Source organism: Canis lupus, chromosome 19 (assembly GCF_048164855.1).
Source record: "Canis lupus baileyi chromosome 19, mCanLup2.hap1, whole genome shotgun sequence".
NCBI classification, from domain to species: domain Eukaryota; kingdom Metazoa; phylum Chordata; class Mammalia; order Carnivora; family Canidae; genus Canis; species Canis lupus.
This window is the reverse complement of record NC_132856.1, coordinates 38370188-38393850: the sequence shown is the minus strand read 5'-3', so window position 1 is coordinate 38393850 and position 23663 is coordinate 38370188. Positions and strand designations below refer to the sequence as shown.

The window sequence follows — 23663 nt, the reverse complement described above, 5'->3', positions numbered from 1 at the left end:
GGTAATCGGTAGTTCTGCGGAATCCCCTTTTTCAAACTATGGTGTCCTGATTGCTAAGAGTGACTTTTCACTTACCTTCTGTCAAAATCTGCTTCAAGAAAGACTGTTTGAAAAAACTCCAAGTCAATTTAGCCTCTTTCCAATTTACAAAAGCCTAGAAGAGAAAACAAAACAAAAGCTCCTAGGTATTGCAAGTCTAAGAGTAAAATAAATAATCCTACAGGAGAGGCAAACTCATTTTGGTCCCTAAATCCCAAGTTGGGGAGTTCCTACAAATTTTTCAATTAATGCTAAGCACATAGAAGGCACCTGACAAATCCTGAAGGGTTTCCATTGTCCTAGAGATAAACTCTCTAGGTGGAGTGTTGGTATAAGAAGCCCACCCAGGAATCATTTGCTGAGAGCCCTAAGGAACTGTGCTGTCCCCTTGCTGCTCAGTTAAGCTGACCATATCTAACCCACGCAACTCAGAGTCATCTCCTTCCTTAGACAATGTCTGAAGCATGCCAAGCTGCAGAACAAATTCTACTCCATACACCCCACACCTTAATGCTATATTTAGCCATCCAGGGTCCCTTCACACAATGTATAAATGAACTTTGTGTATTTCAAAAGGAAGCCAGGCTTCCTAGGTCATGCAAACCGCTCAGAACTGATGACAGAGGAAAGGAAAAAAAACAAACCCAGAACTTTTGATATAGCTCTTCCCAAGCTGTCCATTTCCTAAGGACAAGGAAGGTAAGAAGAAAGCAGACACTTAGGAAGGGCAGAGGTCAACTTGTAAGAGTAGGCAGTCTTAAAGCCAGACTGCTGACCACAAAATGGAAGAGGGAGGCAGCTAGCTGGATGAGATTTCTTTCTTTCTTCCCCAGTGCACCCCGGGGCCTCTCCTCTCTCATGGAGGGATCCTAGGATCCCAGAATATTTAGTCTGGGTGTTATGTTAGGTGCTTCATTTCAAGGACCTGAATTTTGAAAAATTCTTATTAACTCAAAGTGATGACTTTGAAAGGGAGGATTTCATTGGGTTCTTTGGGAGGAAAGGGGTAAATCACAAAGGTCAAGCCCATTCCACCTCTCCAAAAGATCAGTTACAGCTATAGAAGTTGCCTGAAGGGCAGATGTAGAACCTGTCCCAGTCACATGGGCCCCTCATCTCAGCCCAAAGCCCACTGGTGTAGAGCACTGCTGTCCAGTGAAATATAATGCAGGCTATATATATACATATATAATTTAAGTTTTTCTAGAAACCACAGTGAACAGTAAGAAAAATAAAGTAAAATTATTTTAATATATTTATTTAATCCAAAACATCATTTCAACATGTAAGTAAATATTAGAGGCATTTCATGTTTTTTTCATACTAAGTCTTTGAAATCAGTGCTTACATTGCATGTACAGCCCAACTCAATTCCAAATGCTCTAAAGCCACATGTGGCCGGACACAGTAAGTGTAGAGTATCTCTTGAAAACAAGGGTCACTTTCAGTCTTCAAATCTCTTCAGCCCTTGGTTTCAGAGCCTTTCTTCTAGACACTGTGAAAACAGGCCTGAATCTTCCAAAATCACGCTGCCCTCAAAGCATCATTGCACCTGGAGTAGATGCCACTGGGAGCTCTAGTCCAAGAGTAAATCTCCCCTCTTTGCTGTACAAGAAAAGTAGGCATGAGGGCGCCTGGGTGGCTCAGCCAGTTAAATGTCTGCCTTAGTTCAGGTCATGATCTCAGGGTCCTGGGATCAAGTCCCACATTGGGCTCCCTGCTCAGTGGGGAGTCTGTTTCTCCCTCTCCCTCTCTCTCACTCAAATAAATAAATAAAATCTTGAAAAAAGAAAGAAAGAAAGAAAGAAAGAAAAAGAAAGAAAGAAAGAAAGGAAGGAAGAAAAAGAAAATTAGGCATCTCCTTTCCCCAGAACTAAGAGCGCCAGAGTACACCACTAGGGGGCACTGTGAGCCACATCATCCCTAGCACTGATCCCGCCCTTCGCTCCAGGGGAGTTGTGGGCAGCTCTCTCTCTCAGTCTCTCTGTCACACTCTGCGCCCCACACCAGGTGGTCCTCTGGGGAGGCCTGGGCAGCAGTGCCTGTGTTCTTTTCCGAGGAAAGGAGCAGTTACAGCTGGCCATGGAGCTTTTGTGAAGACTACTTGCCAGAAGTCTGTGAATGGGTTTAGGAATATGACTGAGCTCTCTAAAAAAAGGTTGTTTACTAGAGTGTAATCTTGACAGTGTATCTGATCTGAAAGCTCATATGGGAGCATTCCATTCTCCTAATGCGTTCAACTTAAATGGAACTGCAGTTTAGAAGGAATGGTGACACCACTTATCTCAAAAATGCTCACTCAGGACATAGAGGCAGGAAGTCTGATCAGAGATTGGGTTTCTTCTTCAAGGTGTCTGCTAAGTGGTAGAAAAGAAGCAGCATGGGTTTTGGGCTTTTTCCATTTTGTTTAGAATGTATTCATCACTTGGGAGGTCAAAAGAGGCCTATTTCACAAGAGCTAGGTTGGTACTGCTTAGCTGGTCTTCACAACTCTGTGTTTCTCTGGAATCCTCTGATCAATAAGCCATTCCACTGCCTTGCTGTACTGGTGGACGGCAAAAGGTGATAGGCAGTATCTCAGGGAAAGGTATGCAGTCAGAACTCGAGGATACATGATGGCTTAATGTGAGTCAGTCTTCCCCTTCCCAAACTCTTCTGCTTCAGGATGGTCCAGCAGCCATGTGCCTCCCATACTGACAGGAGTCACCGAGGAGTCTGCAGCCAATGGCCCTGTCCTGCCCTGTATCACGTATACATCCCACACCGGACCCCTTCCCCTCCCTCTTGCTCTGGGGCCATCAACTCTGCCCCAGCTATGTCCACACTCACACGTCCACCCACCCTCCCACTGTCCTCATCACTCCTCATTTGGACAACTGCCACTGCCTCCTCATGAGCTTTTTCACTTCCAACCTTTTTTCTAGCCCATCCTTCTCCTGGAAGGGTTCAGGTTTCGGAGTCAAGCTCAGACACTAAGGCTCAAGCTGCAGTTCTCAACTTCTTAGCGTAAAAACTATGGGCAAGACACTTAATTTTGCTAAGCCTCAGTTTTCCCATCTGCAAAATGGGTAAGGAGTCATATCTCCTAGATCTGATATGAGGATTGAATGAGAGAAAACAAGACACTCAATGTGAAACAGATGGCAAGCGCCTCAACATAGGCAATTGGATCACAGCACTGCTCACAAAACTTTCATTAGGATCCCCTGCCCCTGAATCAAGTCCACACTCCAAGACACTGAGGCCACTGCTACCTGGCCCTAGCCCAGCAGGCCATAACCTCCTTCCACCATTTGCTTCCTCTCCCCTCGTGCACTGTCCAGCCAACCTAAGTATAGCAGTCACCTCTGCAATCCCAATGTCAAGACAGTGATGGGCATATAACTGGTTCCAAGCAAATGTTCTTTCTTCCCGCAGTGGCAAATGTGCATTTTCACTACACATGCACATTCACTTCTGCCTGCCCAAGTGTCAAGGCCCTGCTCAAAAAAGCAGCTTCCTGCAGAAAGTCTTCTTCCATGCTCCCATATGGAATTCATGTTCTTTCTCTGTGCTTCTATTTTGTTAACACTACACACAGTGATTATCTGAGTACATACCTTATCTCTTCACCACAATGCAAGTTCTTTTTTTTTTTTTTTTTTTTCACAATGCAAGTTCTGAGGGCGGGGACCCCACTCAAGGTACCTGAAACAGTACTTAACACAGAATACTGCTTATCACATGCTTGCTGTGTTAAATTCCTCAGATGTACTTAAACATTTGCAGATCTCTATGAAATCACTCAGATGTTAAAGAATATAAAAGATATAAAAAGCAGCCATTATTTGAGGTATCATTTATTATAAGGCTAAAAAAGTCTCTTATAGAAGATAGAATTCTGCAAGTACAAGAAATCTATCTCCCAATTTGGTCAAATCAGGTTTTTTTTTTTTTTTTTTTTTTTTTTTTTTTTTTTTCAAATCAGTTTTGGATGTAACTGTTTGACCAGCTCTGTGTGAAGGAGCCTCCAGTGTGCAAAGCAGCTCCCAAGAGTCACGCTGCTGGTAGTAAAATCATCAACTGCATTCAGACTCATCTCATTTCTTTCCTCTTTCACAAAAATAAACTTGAATAATGAATTGTTCTATCTGAAAAATTGTTATGTCAACAAATAACTACTTAGGGCAATAAGCCAGTTTCTTTCAGAAGACTACACAACAGAGATTAAACACATAGACTAAGGTTAGTCCACAACCCATGTAACCCCATGTTACAGAGAAGTGGGTCCAAAATCAGGTATGTGATGTTGGTTTGGTCACTTAACTCCTCTGAATCTCAGTTTTCTCATTTGCAAAACAGAGACAAATGTCTCACAGGGTTACTATGATGGTTAAACACACGAGTCTGTGTAAAGTGCTCAGCATAGTGCAAGGCACAGTCAGCAATGGTAGTTATTATAAATGGCTCTTTGTCCAAGTTCAAATATTTCACAATTCTTTAAGTCTTAAAAGGGGCCTCATGGGTCATGCAGACCAATAATCTCACCTTAAAAATAAGGACTCTGAGGTCTGGAGAGAGTCCTGCCTCCCAAACATACAGGAAGCTCCCTGAGGCCCAGCAATCACCTTCCTACATGTCTGTAACCCTGATAGCACCCCGCATGGGGCTGTGCTGTCAGCAGGAATGGCACCACTGTGTAAGAGGAGGTACACATACCCTCTCACAGTCAAGGCTTCTGTCTTGGCAGTATGAGTCTGGGTACTTTTGGGGGGTATGCCAGATGGAACCACTGAGGCCCTAGCCCAATGCTGTCAGACACCACCTCACTAGGATGTGCCAGTGGAGCTACTCCTACACAAAGCAGCAGCGGCATGGGGGTGACGGTATCAGCTGTCACTTATGGACACCCACTTGTGCCAGCCATGTACTAAGTACTTCCCATGCCCCATTTCATCCCACTCCCACAAGCACCTGAGGAGAGTGGTACTCTCCCACTTGACAGATAAGGAAACTGTAGCTCAGAGCTGCAAGTCCACCATTGGGTTAAATATACACTCGCTGCCCTCCTATCCTCCTATCCTCCTAAGGCTCTCCTCGCTGCCCTCTATCTCCTTGCCTCTAATAATGGTCCAAATGCTCCTTTTCAAAATACTCCTGGGCACAGGGGCTGACCCAGGCTTGGTATAGATGAACCCTGGGGAGCACTGAGGAGGGAGACTTTCTTGCACTCTCAGACCTGCTCTGCATGCAGGCAGCAGAAGCTCCAGGCAGAAGTGATCCCAAATCCTTATCTTCTCAGCCTTCAGATGAAGCAACCTGGTATCCCAAAATGCTATGTCCATTTAGGTTAAAGGTGGGATCTGTTTGATCAGGATGGAGAACTCTCATTTAACAAATGAGAATTATCCGTCTTGGTTACGTAACATCTGATCTTTCTTGAAAAGCTGTATAATAGGATTCCATAAGTTCTAAAACTTGCAGCTCAAATACTTCACTACTTTCTCAAGTAATCACAAAAGAGGAATAAGGAGAAGTCCAGCTGAAGCCTCACCTCAACTACATGCACCACATCTAGCCGGCAAACAAACAGGGGGAAAGGGGAATGTGGGTGGGCCAGTTTGCAAAGCCTCTGAGCAGAGGCAATGCGGCATCACATCACGTGCACAACTCCGCAGCCACAGACAGTAGCAACGACCCCACCAGAGTCAGGAAATAAAAGTCAAATGGACTGACAGTTGAAGAGTTCAGAAGGAAAAGGTTATGCCTTGCTCCCACACATCAGCACCTAGAATCCTCAGGGGATTTCTCCAGGGGAAAGCGGGGCACCGGAAAGACTGGCCTGACTCTAGGTAACAGAGCTACAGGGAAGTCATCTCTGCTTTGTTAGGGCGTCGGACTCTGTGCTGGAAGCCAATCCTGGGAAAAGCCAAGACATGGAAGAACAAAGAGTGTGGCACGCAGTGGCCACAGCCTGTGATCTGCGGGGATTCAAGCCACTCCAGGCTCCTGCCCTTATGCTGACCCTCAACTTGAGCAGACAGTCTCTAAGCCTCAGTTCCTCAACCCTAAAATAGAAATAATAATGTCAGCCTCACAGAGTTGGTATAAGCATTAACTCAGGCACGTAAAGCATTCAGTGTAGGGGCTAAACGGGGAAGTTGTGTTCCCTGGGGGACATTTGTCTCCCATGGAGACATTTTGGGTGATTACAGCTGAGAGGTGGTAGCTACTGGCATCTAGTGAGTAAAGATCTGCTAAACATCTTACAAGGCACAGGACAGCCCCCAACAAACAATTATCCAGCCCCAAATGTCAGTAGTGCCGAGGCTGAGAAGCCCTGGCCTAGCACACAGCGAGCACTCAATAAACATGAGCTATGAAATTATCCTGTTATACCAATAAACAAGAAAGTAATTGTTTCCTTCTTTCAGGGATAATCAGCATCTGTGATTAAAATGGTAAGAGATAGAGTGTATTACTTACTCCACTTCTTGTAATACTGGGTAACAGATCTGTCATTCTGGAGACAGGAAGAGCCCGCTGCTTGGTTGACTCTGAGGAGCCCAATAACTTTGTGAAATAAGTAACATAGCAGAGCACCAGAAGTGCAGTATAGAAAAGCTGAAAAAAGAAAATAATTGATTTAAACAGCACTGTTTTCATATAGGCAGAATTAAGATATGCCTGGAGATGTGACAAAGGCCAGACAAGCAATAGAACTGTCTTTATTAACTGCATCTTCTAGTGAGCAATGCTTCCCCCTCTGGAGAAGAGCACTACTCCAAGTACCAGCTCCACTGCGGCATCTCAGGGGAAAGTGCTCTAAACACTTCACCAGACTGGGAGAACAGGTCTTCTGGGCAAGCAGGACATCATTTCCCTGACAGACGGCCGGCCCCTAGTGCCACCACCAACGGCAATGTCAGATATGTTCTCAAAAGGTTCTTTTTTGGCCAAAGGAATGACTCTCCCACCTCAACACACACTGCAAGGACCTGTGTGTCCTGTGCTAATATCCAAAGACTTGCTGTCCTAGATGACAGGGGCTTTTCTAAAAACTCGGGAAAGCATGTAAACATGGATTACAAAGCAGAACCGAGCTGTTGGCTCCCTCCTCTCAGGCCAGGTGCACAGGCAGGGCAAGAGCTATTCCAGGATGGGGGAGAGTGTGTGTGTGTGTGAGGGGTGATAAAAAGGCCCACCCTTCCCTCCACGCAGCCAGGACAAAAGGGTGGCTTTTGGCCAGGAGCCACAGCCTGGGGTTTTGATTGCAGGTTGGGAGGAGTATCCAAAGAGCCCCTTTCACAAGCTCTCTTCTGCCTCCTCTCCCCGCTGGGAACAGCAATGCACACTAGCTCAGGAAGGACGGGAGACCTCCAGGTGCCACCCTCAATCTGGAAATGCTAAGCCTGCTCCTGTGGCAAAGGCACAGAGCAAGGAGAAAGGAGAGCCTTGTTTTGCACATCTGGGCTCCTCGCTCTCCACCCCTGTCTATGCCTGCAGACAGAGCCCACGAACCACCATCCTCCCTTTTTTCTTTTTTAAGATTTTATTTATTTATTCATGAGAGATACAGAGAGAGAGAGGCGGAGACATAGGCAGAGGGAGAAGCAGGCTACATGCAGGGAGCCCGATGTGGGACTCGATCCCAGACCCTGGGATCACGCCCTGAGCTGAAGGCAGATGCTGAACCGCTGAGCCACCCAGGTGCTCCCAACCACCATCCTTCTTTCATGCCTCAGGCCCTTTAAGAAGACACAGCAGTTCTGCCGTGAGTCATGCCACCAGATACAACATCCTCTGTGACAAGACGACCCCCCTTCCCCCACTTCCCTTCATCTTCCCATGGACCCGTGCCTGGGGACATAGTAACAACCTATGGGTAGTCTTCATACAGTATATCCTAACTAAACAATCCCCCCACCTTTTTTATTGAGGAAAAATTCATATCACACAACACTGACCATTTTAACCATTTTAAAACATCTAATTCAGTGGCTTTTAGTACATTCACAATATTGTACAACCACTACTCCTATTTCATTCCAGAAGATTTCCATCACTCCAAAAGGAAATTCTATGCCCATTAAGCAGTCACTCTCTGTTCCTCCACACCCTGGCAATCAAAATCTGCTTTATCTCTATGGACTTGCCTATTCTGGACACTGCATATTAATGGAATCATACAATTGGTTGCCTTTTGTATCTGGCTTCATCCACTTAGTATGTTTTCCAAGTTTATCATGTTGTGGCACGTTGTCATTTTTATGGCTAATATTCCATAGCACACATATAAATTGTTTTGTTCATCCATTCATCAGGTAATGGACATCTGGGTTGTTTCCACCTTTGGGTTATGGTGAATAGTGTTGCTATGAACATCTTTATACAAGTTGTTTGAATATATTTTCAATCTTTTGGTTATATACCTAGGAGTGGAATTGCTGGGCACACTTCAGTTCTACATTTAACTTTTTGAGGAACCGTCAATCTGTTTTTCACAGTGGCCACAGTGTTACAGCCCCAATGGCAATGTGTGAAGGCTCTAAGTTCTGCATATCCATGTCAACACTTGTTATTTTCTGTTTTTTTAATAACAGCCATCCTAATGGGTGTAAAGTAGTATCTTATTGTGGTTTTGATTTGCACTTGCCTAATGACTGATGATATGGAGCATCTTTTCATGTGCTTATTGGCTATATATTTGTATATCTCCTTTGGAGAGATGCTTATTGAAGTCCTTTACTCAATTTTGGGTAGTCTGTCTTTTTGTTGTTGAGTTGTAAGAATTCTTTATATATTCTAGAGTGACTCTTTTATTTGACATATGATGTCATGTTGTTTAAGAGGTAGGTTGGACAAAGGGGAATCCCAGAATCCTGGTGGGGACTGCCTGCTGATTTGAGGTGCTATTGGCTCTTAGACCTCTCACATAGACACTGACAGAGAATGTACCAGGCAAGAGCTCTCTGAAGTCTTATAATAAGAAAGCAAATGAACTCAGAATGGGCCTTGTTGACCTATGATGTATCCTGGGTGGATGCATCAGAAAGTCCTAATGCAAGTGCCTTTCCCAAGAAGAGTCAACCAACAACTGGGTGTCTCCATGGCCTCCTGTCCTATTAGGAAGAGTGTATCAAAAACACAATGGATGCATAGAAGTGTAGTTCCAGATCCAATAAAACATGGCAAAAATAATCACAAATAACTTCTCTAAGATACGCAACTGTTTGCAAATTGCTTTTAGGAAGCAATTTTCACTCATAATTTTAATTTGAAAGCTACTTTTTCTGTGTTTCACAAAAATATTTGTACTTTTTGCTCAGGACACGGGAAAGACTTTCACATAAATCACTACTAAAAATTTTAACTTATCTTCCTATACATTAAGAAAAATTACAAACTGCTTTGTACTATAAGCTGTTCTGGTAACTATCTAATTTTAAGATTCATTTTTAAAATGAGCACTGTACTCTAGTTGTACTTTCATTAGAGCTTGGGATATGAGCGAGAACTAGAACATGGGATGGCAACGAGGCCGGGGCTGCTGGAAGTGAGAGCGTGCCTGCCAGGACTTGGTTCCTGTGCTCTGCATTGTGTGAGACTACAGTCCAAGTTCCAAACAGGCTTGGCAGAGTTTCCTCCTATTCTGAAAACACCTGACTGAAATCCAAGGAAAACCACACACATGCAATTCAATTCCCACCCCACCCCTTCACTACTTTTTTCCCTCCTCCATAAGAACATAAGACAATCACAGGTGAGTTTGGCATGGGCTTGCCCACAGAACACCTAAAGGAGTTGCTAAGTTTGACAGTGAGGCCTAGTGTGGGGCCCTCACCAGGTCCCTGGGGACACTGGTAGCAGGATAGACAGCCAAAGGAAAAGCACTGTCAAGACTATCTTTCTAGAGCTTCCAGCCTGCCTCACATGCATGAATACTGTGAATGTAAATCACATAGTAACGGGAACAAGAAGAAAAAAAAAAAAATCAAATGGGGAAACATAGGTTATACAAAAGGGAAAAGCTGTAACTCTTACCTGGGCCAAAGAGAAAATGTATAGCCCCCAATGAGGCAACCAGAGCACAAGAAAAGCTGTCAGGACGCTCTTGAGGATGACTGACAGGCTCTCAGCAATCACCTGCAAAAACGCGATAAAGGGTGCACTTTACATTATTAGAAACTAAAGATGCACAGGAATGATGAATAGAAACCTAGGATAGTAGTTACCCTGGCAGCAGGAGTGGGACACAGGGTTAGAACATAGCAATGATAATGTTCTAGGTGAGCTGGGTGATAAGTTCACAGATCTTCAGTATACTATCATCCTTTAAGATTTAGACATATCCTATATACTCTTTTGTACATATCAAATTATATATTTTGAAAGATGAAAGGTTAATATCAGTACACAATTAAACACAGAATCATTAGGGGCACCTGGGTGGCTCAGTCAGTTAAGCATCTGCCTTTGACTCAGGTCATGATCCTGAGGTCCTGGGATCGAGCTCCCTGTGTCAGGCTCCTTGCTCAGTGGGGAATCTGCCTCTGCCCCTCCTACTGCTTGTGCTCTCTCTCTCAAATAAATAAAATCTTAAAAAAGTAAAATAAAATGACTAGAAAAATCTGAAAAACCTTTACAGTCCTCTTAAATTCTTATCTAAACTAAGAACTTCCCTATTGGTAAACCTATTTTGCATTAATAATACAGCAGAGGTAAACTTAAGCCCAGCCCATCTGCCAAATTTCAAGGGGATGAACTAAACTCATCATATTGCCTTTTTCCAAATTTCCTTTTAGATGGAAATCTGAAAAAAATCATTCTCTCCTAGAAAACATTTTTAAGAAACCACCCTTTCCCTTATTCTTCACATTTCCCATCAAAGCAAAAAGCATACTGACCTTGAGTTTGACAAACATCTGTGTTTGTGCCAAGACCCAGAAGGGCTCTCCCAGAAGTTCTACCACGGCCGAAAGGCCAAACACCACTACTCCAGTTCCATAGTGGGGGACGACATTAGGATCAGGCACTTCGAGCAAGTGTAACCACACCCAGCCCAGGAGCAAGGACCAAAACACACCCAGGGGGACTCTGGAAAAGGGGAAAAATGTCTTTTAATATGCTAAATATAAAAATAAAAATAAATTAAAATAGTAGCACTGAACAGAAAGGAAATATAGTCATAAAAATAGCTAGCACTACTAAGTGTAATAGTCATAAAATAGCTATAAAAAATAGTCATAAGAATAGCTAGCACTAGTAATAGCTAGCACTAGCATTAGTGCCTTAGTAAAGGCACTTCCTACATGCCAGGAACTCAGATGCACCCCCTTTATCCCATGGACACCTCACAAAGATCCCTTCATTATCCTCATTTAAGTAATGAGGGAACCAAGACTGATGACAAGCACTGGGTAATTTGGCCAAGGTCATGGGCAGTTAGTCAAGGGCAGAAGCAGGACCCAATCTCCATCTAATGCCAAAACCTACACTCCTATCCACTGTGTTATGTTGACAAGATAAGCAAAATTCCCAGAAAGTACGTGCCTGTTGTTTGTACCTCAAATGACTAAAGTCAGTATCCAGTTGGCTCTTACATTCAAATAAGCAGCAGTCCATTGCACAGTGTCTCTTCGCATGTGCACCACAGAGCACTTAAATATGACTGAGTAGTTAACTGTCATTCCTCTAATAAAATGAACACCTACCAGCCTTACGACAGTCATTTCCACGAGGCAAGAAGGAGTTACGTAAGGCAGCACCGAGAAACAACCTCAAGGACCAGCCCTCCCTGCAGGGATCTAACTGCAAAAAGCCATTACAAGTTTTAGCTGATGTACTTGGCCTTCAAGAATATTCTAAAAGGCTCAGAACTGAAATCCACCTAACAAAATTGAAAAAAGATATAATGAAAGCCCTAAAAGGCTTTCAAAAAATCCTAAGTGGTTGTTAAAAGCCCAGAAAAGATTACAGGGGGAAAGAAAGATAAGGAATAAAGATGGCACAGGCCCAGTGGGGCCCAGAATGGGCATCAGGAACAGCAGAAACCATCTCCCAAGAGGGTAGAAACAGGACTAGAAACCAGGCCCCAAAACCCCCACCCAGAGCCTCCTCCCGGCTCCTGGCCATCCACAGAGAAAACAGCCAACAAACTCCTTCCACATGGACGCTCTCTCCTTCCTGTCCCATGCTCAGTCTCCAGAAACCACTCCCCAAACCCCCACCTCCCAATTAACTGAAGCTGGAAACCACTCAGCTTTGGGCAAGTGTTGCTGTTTAACCTAGAAGACTTGCTTTCACACTGTCTCCTGCCAAAGCACAACTCACGTTAGCCACAAGAGGTTGAAGGTCTGACTCCAGTCTCGCTGGGCGCCCCCACTCAGACACGCTCTGCGGAAGGCCTCTCTGGCCAGGAAGATGGTGGTCGAGTAAAGCAGTGTCAGCCTGTAAAGCAAAAGCAGAAATCAATAATGACTCTAGTTTTTTTCCCCACAGAGAGAATTACTGAGATTTTGCCAGGGACAGGAAGACGTAGTCTTCTGAAGGGAGGTGAGTTCTTACAGGGTCTCATACTTATCTGATCCACTGGAACTAAGAGTTACTAAACAGGGGACACCTGAGTGTGTGCCTACAGAGGCATTATGCTGGGATAAACACTGCCACAGTGGCCCCCAAAACCTAATGTTTCACAGCTATAGGCAGAGGTACGGCTCTGACTATATGGAGGAGAAAAGGACAAGATATGACCATACACAACAAGGGAACCTCTTGGTCACCCTGAGACTGGTGACCTGTCAATTCTTAGAAGCTGAGGCTCTACTGGGTGGAAGCTCTGGCCAAAAGCATCTCAGGACAGGCAAGACTTGTTACAGAGGTCATTGCAACCCAGATCAGCAAGGGTTGTCTGCATACTTCCTGGATAGGCAGTACCTAGGTAGACTCTCCTGCACCTATGTGAGAGGTAGCTGAGATTTTCCCTCATCAATAGACGTGGCTGATGAAGCCACGTGAGGACAGCCCAGGGCTAAGGTCTCTCTGAGGTTGTCCAAGGATCATGCTGCTACCCAGTGCTTCTGTCCACCATTGCCAATGAGGAGATCAAATCATATGTTAAGTAATAAGGGGCAGGCCAGACAATGGTTGTCAAAGCAGAGACCTGCTAATCTAGGGGAGACAGGATGATAAGAAGCCCAAACTGCTTTCAAATCTGAGCACCTAAAAGATTTGGTCCTCTTCCTTCCTGCTTTTTAATTTTTTAAAATATTTTATTTATTTATTTGAGAGTGAGAAAGTGCATGTGCACAAAAGAGCATGAGCAGTAAGTAGGGGTACAGGGAGAAGAAGAAGCAAGCTCCCTACACAGCAGGGAGCTCGATGCAGAGCTCCATCCCAGGACCCTAGGATCATGACCTGAGCCACAGACCTGAGCTAACTAACTGAGCCACCCAGGTGCCCTAAAGATTTTATTTTTAAGTAATCTGTACACCCAATGTAGGACTCAAACTCACAACCCTGAGATCAAGAGTCACACACTCCACCCACTGAACCAGCCAGGCACCCTTCTTCCTGCTGTTAAAACGGTATTTCTCTTTTTTTTTTTTTTTTAAACTTCGTTTTTTTTTTTTTTTTTTTTTTATGATAGTCACACACAGTGGGAGAGAGAGGCAGAGACATAGGCAGAGGGAGAAGCAGGCTCCATGCACTGGGAGCCCGATGTGGGATTCGATCCTGGGTCTCCAGGATCGCGCCCTGGGCCAAAGGCTGGTGCTAAACTGCTGCGCCACCCAGGGATCCCAGTATTTCTCAAAGTATGGCCTCTACTTTAAAATCATCTAAGGAGCTTGTCAAAATACTGATTCCTGGGCTCCTCCTCAGTCCTACCTAGGCAAAACTTCTCAGATGATTCCTTTGCCCGTCAAAATTTGAGAATCTCCTCCAAACTCTGAGAACAGAGCCCAGAGCATATGTCTGGTGGGTATCTGATGTGAAATATTGTCTAGAACACACTGTCTTATTTATCAGGACATGAAGATACACCTGAGAAGCTGAGCTATTCTGAGCACTCACATCACTTCATATACTTTTGTGTCATTTGTGAATACAGAGTATGTGTGGGTGCCTTTGAACAGAAAGGAGAGAAGAAACAAAATGGAGTCTAAAAGACAAAGCAAGGCAGCTTTCTAAGAGCCTCCAAGGGACTCATGACAAGAACTCAAGCTCTCACCCTAACTACCATTTTCCAATTATAAAAATTCACTGAGGAGGGAAGGCAGGCTGCTCCAGCCCTGCAATTACACAGCACATCCTCACGAACTGCAGAATTCCTGCTTCCTTTGCTGTCAGCAGGACAAGAACACAGGATTATACCTGAGACAGAGTTTGCAGAGAATTACTCCCACTCCTCTCTTGGGTTCTAAGAGCAGGCAAACCGGAACAGCTGGCAGAGAAATGTGCATTTGGAGGCCACTAATGGAAAACACTTCATGGGGCCATTAAAAGCAACATCGCCTGCTCATTCCCCCACCCCGGCGTGCTCTTCCTCAGCCTACTGCTAAAACACTCTGCTTCTGGAAAAAGTCCATGCTTCTAAAATCTGAGGGTGGCACACAGATACCCTGACTAGGGACGTGAGTTGTAGACAATACCAGGATACAACCCTTCTTACCTTACATTCACTATGCCAACGATCTCCTTTGACAGGAAGCGAAGGATAAATGCATTCAAGACAAAAGTGATCAGACGAAACAACACCTACAGAAAAAGAGGAAAAATACATGAGAATAAATTATGTTGGGAATATATATTTGTGAAATGAAAATATGTGGCTGTTCTTCCTAATAATGTACTGACATACAGCAGCTTTGCCAGAGAGACCCTCTCAAAAATGCGCCACCTGAGTTTCTTCTGAAGTTGAGTTCCTTGCAGTCCCCTGGCACTCCTGTGCTATGGTCAAAGAACCCACAAAGGCACTTAGAAGTCTCTCTAATTTATGAATAAGAGGGAGACTCTAATATTCAGTAAATTTCTTCAGGTTCAAAGTTAGGCACTCCAGGAGACACAGAATTCTAGTTAGTTTTCCACATTGGCCCACTCTCCAGCCTGTTTAGAAATAGTACAAGTGGGAGCCTGCAGCATATGGCAAAATCTCTAGGCATCACATGGTCTAATTCCTCTTTCTTCTCTGCCTAGTAATATCTGGAGATTCTGATGACATTTAATCTCTTTGAACTTGTCTTCTTAATTAGAAAAGAAAAAAAAAAGGGCTGTATTTATTTACTGAATATTTGCCACTTTCCCGAGAGGAGTTGAAGTATCTTTTTCTTTTTTTTGAGTACAAGGTTGTCTTCCTGGCTCAGTCAGTAGAGCATGTGTCTCTTGATCTTGGGGTTATGAGTTTGAGCTCCAAGTAATATAGAGATTACTTAAAAATAAAATCTTAAAAAAAAGGACTACTGTTAACATATAATGAAGTACCTTTTAAATGATAACTGCAAATAATAAGATAATACAAAATGGGGAAAGGGAGATGGTCTAGCTAGCTATTGCCATTTGAAGGGGATATATCCCAGGATTTCAAACAATTCAAGAAAACCACCTGACCAAAGAATTTCTCCATGAGACAGAGAACAACAGGGTGCTAAGTGGGGATGCTAAATGGAGATGTTGATCAGATGCAAACCTCAGCACCCCCCCACACCCCGCATCCAGGAAGCATGGCAGGTGTAACTCAAGTGTGCTTCACAGCAAATGACAAATCACTCTCAGTTACCTGTGAACAGCTGCAGTTAGGTTTTTTTGTGCTTTGTGGGTTTTTGTTTTGTTTTTTTGAGAGAGAGAGAATATGTGTGCAGAGGGAGACGGACAGAGAGAATCTTAAAATCTTAAGCAGGTTCCATACCCAGCGTGGACCCAGATACAGGGCTTGATCTCATGACCCTGACATCATGACCTGAGCCAAAATAAAAAAGGTGGACGCTTGACTGAGCCACCCAGATGCCCCTGAACTGCTGAAATTTGAAAGATTCAATCAAAATATGCCAATGGGCCATGATGGTTTGAAAATCTCTGGGGAAAGGTATGATAAAAAAGGGAGAGTGCAGTTTCACACTGCCAGTGTCTATAACATATAAGTGTCACAGAGCAACAAGGTCTCCAAAGCCAAGATATCACAATCTTAAGCTTTATGGAATCAAAGGTAGCCATTGAGAATCTGATGAAAGCTCTTTAGCTCTCCTTGGAAACATGCAGATATATATAACCAAACTTTTTACTCAATCTTAGATGTCTGAAGCCAATTCATGGAGCCCTGGATGGAAAAAGCGTTCAGTTGATAACCTCAAATCACCCATCATCTCCTAACTCTTATGAGCTTCAATTCCCTCCTGTCAAATGAGGCTACCTATCTCATAGGGTTGATAACAAGGATCAAACAAGATTATGGAGGTGAATTACTCAGCTATTAGAAATGACAAATACCCACCATTTGCTTCAACGTGGATGGAACTGGAGGGTATTATGCTGAGTGAAGTAAGTCAGTCGGAGAAGGACAAACATTATATGTTCTCATTCATTTGGGGAATATAAATAATAGTGAAAGGGAATATAAGGGAAGGGAGAAGAAATGTGTGGGAAATATCAGAAAGGGAGACAGAACGTAAAGACTGCTAACTCTGGGAAACGAACTAGGGGTGGTAGAAGGGGAGGAGGGCGGGGGGTGGGAGTGAATGGGTGACGGGCACTGGGTGTTATTCTGTATGTTAGTAAATTGAACACCAATAAAAAAAAAAAAAAAGATTATGGAGGTGAAAGTATTTTTGAAAAATGCATACAAATGAAAAGCATTAATACTTTCACTATGGCCAGCTCAGAATTAAGACAGAGAATAAGCTCTCAAATTCTTGCAGAATAGAATGTAATTGCAAACCGACCTCAAGTGTTTGCAGCATACAAGATTAAACATATACCGATTAAAATACTCAGGAAACCTAAATTAAAGTTTTTTTTAAAACAATGTACACATATTTATGCTAACTTAAAAGCCAAAGTTCTCATTGTCTAAGAAAATGTCTCAGGCTATTTCCCTATCTCCTAATTGGCTTGAAGAAAGGGCTGAGTTAATGAAGCTCTGAGGTTGTTCATGCCTCAATGAAGGTTGAGGTTTGCTCCACAGTGGCCCTTATTAGCAACATAGTCTTCATTTAACTTTGTAAAGGACTTTACCATTTTTTTTATATTAAAAATGAGGGATTTGGGATGCCTGGACGGCTCATTTGTTGAGCATCTACTTTTGGCTCAGGTTGTGATCCTGGGGTCCTGGGATCAAGTCCCGCCTCAGGCTCCCAAGAGGGAGCCTGCTTCTCCCTCAGCCTATGTCTCTGCCTCTCTCTCTGTCTCTCATGAATAAATAAATAAAGTTTTTTTTAATAAAAGATTTATTACACGCGTTGTATATATATTGTGGGTTTTAAAAAAAAAATTTTAGGGGCAGCCCAGGTGGCTCAGCAGTTTAGTGCCGCCTTCAGCCCAGGGCCTGATCCTGGAGACCTGGGATCAAGTCCCACGTCAGGCTCCCTGCATGGAGCCTGCTTCTCCCTCTGCCTGTGTCTCTGCTTCTCTCTCTGTCTCTCATTAATAAATAAATAAAATCTTAAAAAAAATTTTTTTTAGCTGAGTGAAGTAAGTCAATCGGAGAAGGACAGTGTATGTTCTCATTCATTTGGGGAATATAAATAATAGTGAAAGGGAATATAAGGGAAGGGAGAAGAAATGTGTGGGAAATATCAGAAAGGGAGACAGAACATAAAGACTCCTAACTCTGGGAAACGAACTAGGGGTGGTGGAAGGGGAGGAGGGCGGGGGGTGGGGGTGAGTGGGTGACGGGCACTGAGGGGGACACTTGACGGGATGAGCACTGGGTGTTGTTCTGTATGTTGGTAAATTGAACACCAATAAAAAATTAATTTATAAAAAAAAAAAAGAAAAAAGAAAGATGAATGGAAAAAAAATTTTTTTTTAGTTAGTTAACATACAGTGCAATATTGATCCCTGGAGTAGAATCCAGTGATTCCTCTCTTATACACAACACCCAGTTGTTGTCATCACAAGTGCCCTCTTTCATTATCCATTGCCCATCTAGCCCATCCTCCATCCACTTCCCTCAAGGACTTTACAGTTTAATATAAAGCATTCTCACATATGTTAATTATTTGACCCTTAAAAGCAACTGGGTAAATTCACAGGAAGCAAGTTAAGACTCAGAACAAAGTGACTGGCTCAGTGTCACACAACAATCACATGACACAGCTTGACTTCACAGGTAGGCCACTTGACTCCTGGTCCGTTGTATTTTCTGTTAAGGTGTGACTTGCTTGTTTTTTTTTATGAAGCCAATCTGGCTGGTAAGGTATCATCAAAGCCTAAACAATTAGCGTTGTGGATAAAGCACTAAACTCAGTTATTTATACTGTGGAATAGAAGGAAAACAATTTGGTAAATTCAGGGTTCACCTACTTCACAGTTAGATGAATGTTTATCAAACACTTATTTTGTGCAAGGAGCTCTTCTACATGTTTTATGTGATTGTTTCATTTCATCCCTAGAATGGCCATTTTAAAAATCCTGATTACCATAATAAAAATACTTAGTGTTTACTAAGTACTTATGAGCCAGGCACTTACAGTCATGTCATCTAATCTTGCTAATGACCCTATGAGGTTGCTTTATTGTTCTCATTTAAGATGAGGAAAACTGATGCTCAAAGCAAAGCAATTTTTCACAAGGCCGGAGATCTGCCAAGTGACAAGGACTAAACTTGAGCTCAAAGGTAGCTGGTTCTCTCTCCTAATACGCAAGAGAAATGCTGCCTCTAAAATAAGGGAGAGGGGATCCCTGGGTGGCTCAGCAGTTTAGCGCCTGCCTTGGGCCCAGGACGTGATCCTGGAGTCCCAGAATTGAGTCCCACATCGGGCTCCCTGCGTGGAGCCTGCTTCTCCCTCTGCCTCTGTCTCTGCCTCTCTCTCTGTCTTTCATGAATAAATAAATAAAATCTTTATAAAAAAAATAAAGGGAGAGGGTGGATTCCAGACTCTTCTGAGGAAAGGCTGCATGGCTCAAGAGTGCACCACTGGAAAATTGAGCCACTTAGAATGACCAGCTCTGAGGGTTAAAAGAATCTTTAGATACCATTTGGACCAACTGGCATGTATCTTATCTGATAATGAAAATTAGGGCCAAGAAGGGGAAGTGACTTATCCAAGGTCTCATAGCCAGAAGGAAAATGCAGCCAACATTTACTAAGCGCATACTAAGAGTCAGGTACAGCATTAAGTGCAATTACCTGGATGACTCCAGTCAAGCCTCACAGCAACTTTATGAGCTAGGTACTATCATTACCCCAATTTTCCCGATGAGGGGCTGAGGCTTAGAAGTTCTCTGTCCTGGGTCATGCAGCAGGCGCAGGGCAGAACCGGGACTCCTAAGCCCAAGCATCTTTTTCTTAGCTCTGCCATACTGTCTCTCTGAACTCAGCGGGGATCAGAGCGTTTGAAGAAGGTGTTCTGAGGGTCAGCGATGTGATATGCAGAGAGTGAACCCTTTGCCTTAAAAACGTTCGATGCCACCGCACCAAAGGGACCCCTGCCACCCGGCCTGCCTCCTACAACCACATGGGAGATAAAACGAACGCTCAGAACGAAGGCGCCTTGTTTGCAGTCTCCCAGCCGGGGCTCTAACTCCAGGCCCGGGCGCCCCTTCTCCGCCGCACCGCCTCCGGCCCAACCCTTCTGTGGTGGGGTCCACGCCTGGGACTGGGTGTTCCCCGGGGTGGGGGGTGGGGGCGCGCTCTCAAGGGCCCAGGGCCGCCTCCCCGCGCATCCCGGCTTCGGCTCGGGCTGGGGCCGGCCGGCCAGAGAGTACCTGCAGGAGCAGACCCGAGGAGGCCAGGCGGGCCGCCTGACCCAGCACCTCCTGGCTCCCCATAGCCCGGGCGCCGGGGCTCAGTGCCCCGGAAACGCCGCCACCAACCCGCCTCGTCGCTCGGAGATAGGCGTCACGGAGCGGCCCGCTCTCTGATTGGCGACTTGGGGGCGGCGGAGGCGGAGCACGGGAAGTTCCGGCCCTTGACGCGGCCGGCTTGAGTGACGTCAGTGGGCCTGCGCCTGGTCGTTCGGGTTGAGCCTGTGAGCGCTCAGTGCTTGCCCCTCCCGGTCCCAAGTAAATGAAGAGAAGCTGTTAAAAGGAGCCGGACTTCCTTCTAGCGACCAGGGAACACTGACTTCTCCCGCCTTGTTCATGAGGTCCTTGCCTTTTGGGCTTGCCGAGTTGCGCCACAGCGCCCGGAATCAGGCACAGGTATTGTCAGCATCCTTACTGCAAGGACCAAGGACGCCTGGAAGTTAGGTCGTCGTTTTCGCGCGCGTGGTGTTGTGTGCCCCTTCCCAAAGAGCTGAGCACTGGGCCCCGCCGTCAGACGAGTAAGATGAGACGTGGAGATGTGGCTTACTCAGATCTGCACCACCTGTGCCCGACTGAGCCGACCCCGGGCTTCAGATCCTTAAACTCGCCGCGCTTTGCCTACTCGCCGCCAGGGCTGAGGGCAGAGCAGAGGAACGGTCGGGAAGCGCCTTGTAAAACGTGAAGCACCCAACGCCCGGCGCCAGCCACCGTGTAGTTGTTCTTACCGCTTGCTGTGCAGCCGTAGGAAGCCCCCTTGCCCAGTCTCTTTTAGGCCTTCCCGTGATTTGACGCCAGCCTACCTTCTGAACCACCTGTCACACCACCACTGCCCTTTCCCAGCAGCCCCAGGCCTAGCTATTCGGAGCCCTTACCATTCCTCAAACAGGCCCTATCTCCTTGGCTCCTGTTCCTGTTGCCCTCTGCCCCAAAGTGCCTTCCCCGATGGCATCCCTCCACACCAACCACTCGTCCAGGCCCCATTGTGCTGACTTTCCCGAGTACCACAGTCAGCATCTGCTATGCACTGAATGTTAGCATCCTCCCCAAAGTCATATTGAAGTCCCCTAATCCCCGACGTGATGGTATTACGAGGGGCAGGGGTGGGGGTGGTGGGGGCTTTGGAAGGTAATTAGGTCATGAGCATGGTATCTTCATGAATGAGGTTAGTGCCCTTATAAGAAGAGACAAGAGAGAGGAATGCTCTCTCGCTCTCTCTCCTCCATGCAAGGATGCACCAAGAAGGCGGCCATCTACAAACCAGCCAGCACTGTATCTTGGACTTTGTAGCTTCCAGAACTGCAATGAATGAATTCCTCTGGTTTAAGCCGCCTAGTCCTTGGTAGATACTTACAGCAACCTAACCACCTGGAAAGCACTTTATGTTTATAGCTTCTAGCACAGTCTGCTTTGCAGTGAAGAGGCTAGAGTATGTGTCTCTGTCTAAACAGCTCATGGGCTCCAAGAAGGCAAGAGTGAAGCCCTCCTGGCTTTGCCTCCTGCAGCAGTGCTGGAGAAGGCTCCTGGGAGTTCCATAAATGCCACCTGCCCTGTTACGGCTGCTATTGCTCCTAGAAACAGACTACAGGGGTCAAGGCCTATGTCCTCTCCTTCCCCGCTCCATCTTGCCAATAATCAAACTGTGTCTGATGGTAGAGGTTCAGAATGTGTTTGACTCTGAGACAGACCTGGCACTGAATCCTCAGTCTGCTACTCACTAACCTGGGGGAACTCAGTATGCTCATATATTAAATAGGAGATATTATCTATCTATCTATCTATCTATCTATCTATCTATCTATCTATCTATTCTGTGAGAGTAATCATAAGGATGAAAGCAGACAAAAGTCTGGCCTTTCAGGAACCTGAAATCTAATGGAAGGAAGACTAACTGAAACAGTCCTAATAATAAAATTTCACATAGTGATAAGTGCTATGAAAAAATGAAACTAGACAAAAAGAGGCTTTTAGAGGGGGAGGGGGCATGTTCTGGAAGGCAGAGTAAATCAGGCACCCACCTGGGAGAGGAATGTACCCAGAGAGGAGGGCAAAGTGCTGGAGGCTCGGCCTAATGTATTTGGCCTAATGGCTGAGATGCCCAAGGGCTTGGTCTGGGCAGCTTGCCCATCGCCATGGACCTTGGGCTGGCAAGCAAGGTAGGCTTGCACTCCCTTTATCCCCAGCCAAGTAGCCTCCTCCTCCATGACTCGTCCCTGAAGCAGAACCAACCAAGAGCTCTTCATGTCCACATACTCTTAACCCTGGGCATCCTGATGGGCTGGTCTAGGAGGGACAAGGAGATCGTTTTGCTGGGAGCAAAGAAGCCAAAAGGGAAATGTCCAAGCTAAGTCCAAAGAGCAAAGCCTCACAGGAGTCCAGGACACAAACTCTGAGGGGTTCCTGGGTACAGAGTTGGGGGCTTTTTTCTCTCATTCTGAAAGTTAGGACTTAGTAAGGAGAGATTGAACATGTACTTTGTGCTCAGAGCCATCCTGAGTGCTGGAGTGGGTAAGGGGAGGAACTGTGCTGGGGTTCAATGAGCACTGACCACGGACTCCATGTCAGGCTCTTGTGTGTGCATTGTACATCCATGTTTCAACTCCTTTATCCCCCTCAACAACTCTTGGGGGTGCATATTATAGATGAGGACAATGAAGCACAGAGAGATGTTAGTAACTCACCCAAGATCATTCAGCTAGGGAGCAGTCAAGCTGGTATTAGAACCCAGGTGCTTTCTGACCCTGAATGCGTGAAGATATTCCTGCCCTCAAAAGCTTCTTGTCCCAAAGGAGACCTAAGAGTCCCCATATCTAAACCACAGAGAATATATGTGGCATTGAGGGGATGGACTCTGGGAGAGCTGCAGTGGTTGAGCAGCACTGAGCTTGGAGGCTTCCCTCCCCTCCGTGCTAAGCCTCCCCAAAGGCCTCTCCTCTCCTAAAAGCATTGGCACCACGGGGGTATGGCACGATCCACAGTTTGTTTGTAGTCGGCTAAGCTCAGGACTGGTGAACTGCTGCCTGCTGGCTGTTGCTTCTTTTGTACAGCCCACAAACTAAGAACAGTTTTTACATTTTCAAGTGGTTGGGGGAACAAGTCAAAAGAATATATTTTTAAAGATTTTATTTATTTACTTGACAGAGAGAGCAAGCACACAAGCAGGGGGAGCAGCAGAGGGAGAGGGAGAAGCAGACTCCCCACTGAGCAGACACCCTGATGCAGGACTCAATGCCCAGGACCCTGGGATCATGATCTGAGCCAAAGGCAGACACTTAACCAACTAAGCCACCCAGATGTCCCAAAAGAAGAATATTTTCTGACACATGAGAAGTATATGCAATTCAAATTCCAGTGTCCACAAATAAAATGTCATCAGAGCACAACCACATGCACCCACTTGTCTATATACTGTCTGTGGCTACTGTCGTGCTATAAGAGCCAAATAGTGTGCCCCTAAAAGCTGAGAATATATACCGTCTGGCCTTTTACAGAAAAAGTTTGCCGGTCCTGGTGATCAAGCCCCAGTGCCTGACACTCAGTAGACATTTGGATATTGAATGAGTGAATGCATGGATAAATGAATGATGAAGCACTAGGAAAAGAAGGAAGATGAGAAGGGTTCTTCCCCAGGGATCACCTGGTTTGAGGAACCAGTGATCCCTGGAGAACACCAGACTATAATTGGCAGT

General features: G+C 45.2%; 1 protein-coding gene and 1 long non-coding RNA gene across 4 annotated transcripts in view; one reads left to right on the top strand and one right to left on the bottom strand.

The window, feature by feature from the left end:
- RFT1 (RFT1 glycolipid translocator homolog) overlaps positions 1-20082 on the bottom strand; it is a 38215-nt gene extending 18133 nt beyond the window's left edge. For all 3 annotated transcript variants that reach the window (XR_012011942.1, XM_072785901.1, XM_072785902.1), the window contains exons 1-7: positions 19939-20082; positions 14690-14775; positions 12352-12468; positions 10926-11115; positions 10063-10164; positions 6505-6642; positions 76-154 (exon numbers count right to left, since the gene is read on the bottom strand). Coding sequence is in view for 2 of the 3 variants with exons in the window: in XM_072785901.1 (XP_072642002.1) it covers positions 76-154; positions 6505-6642; positions 10063-10164; positions 10926-11115; positions 12352-12468; positions 14690-14775; positions 19939-20001 (775 nt within the window). In the remaining variant the exon portion in view is untranslated. The remainder of the gene's footprint in view (positions 1-75; positions 155-6504; positions 6643-10062; positions 10165-10925; positions 11116-12351; positions 12469-14689; positions 14776-19938) is intronic.
- A 70-nt stretch (positions 20083-20152) lies between these two features.
- On the top strand, positions 20153-23357 carry LOC140610174 (uncharacterized). Its single transcript, XR_012011941.1, has 2 exons — positions 20153-20373; positions 23116-23357. It is a non-coding gene; the product is annotated as an uncharacterized lncRNA (long non-coding RNA).
- The last annotated feature ends 306 nt before the right edge of the window (positions 23358-23663 follow it).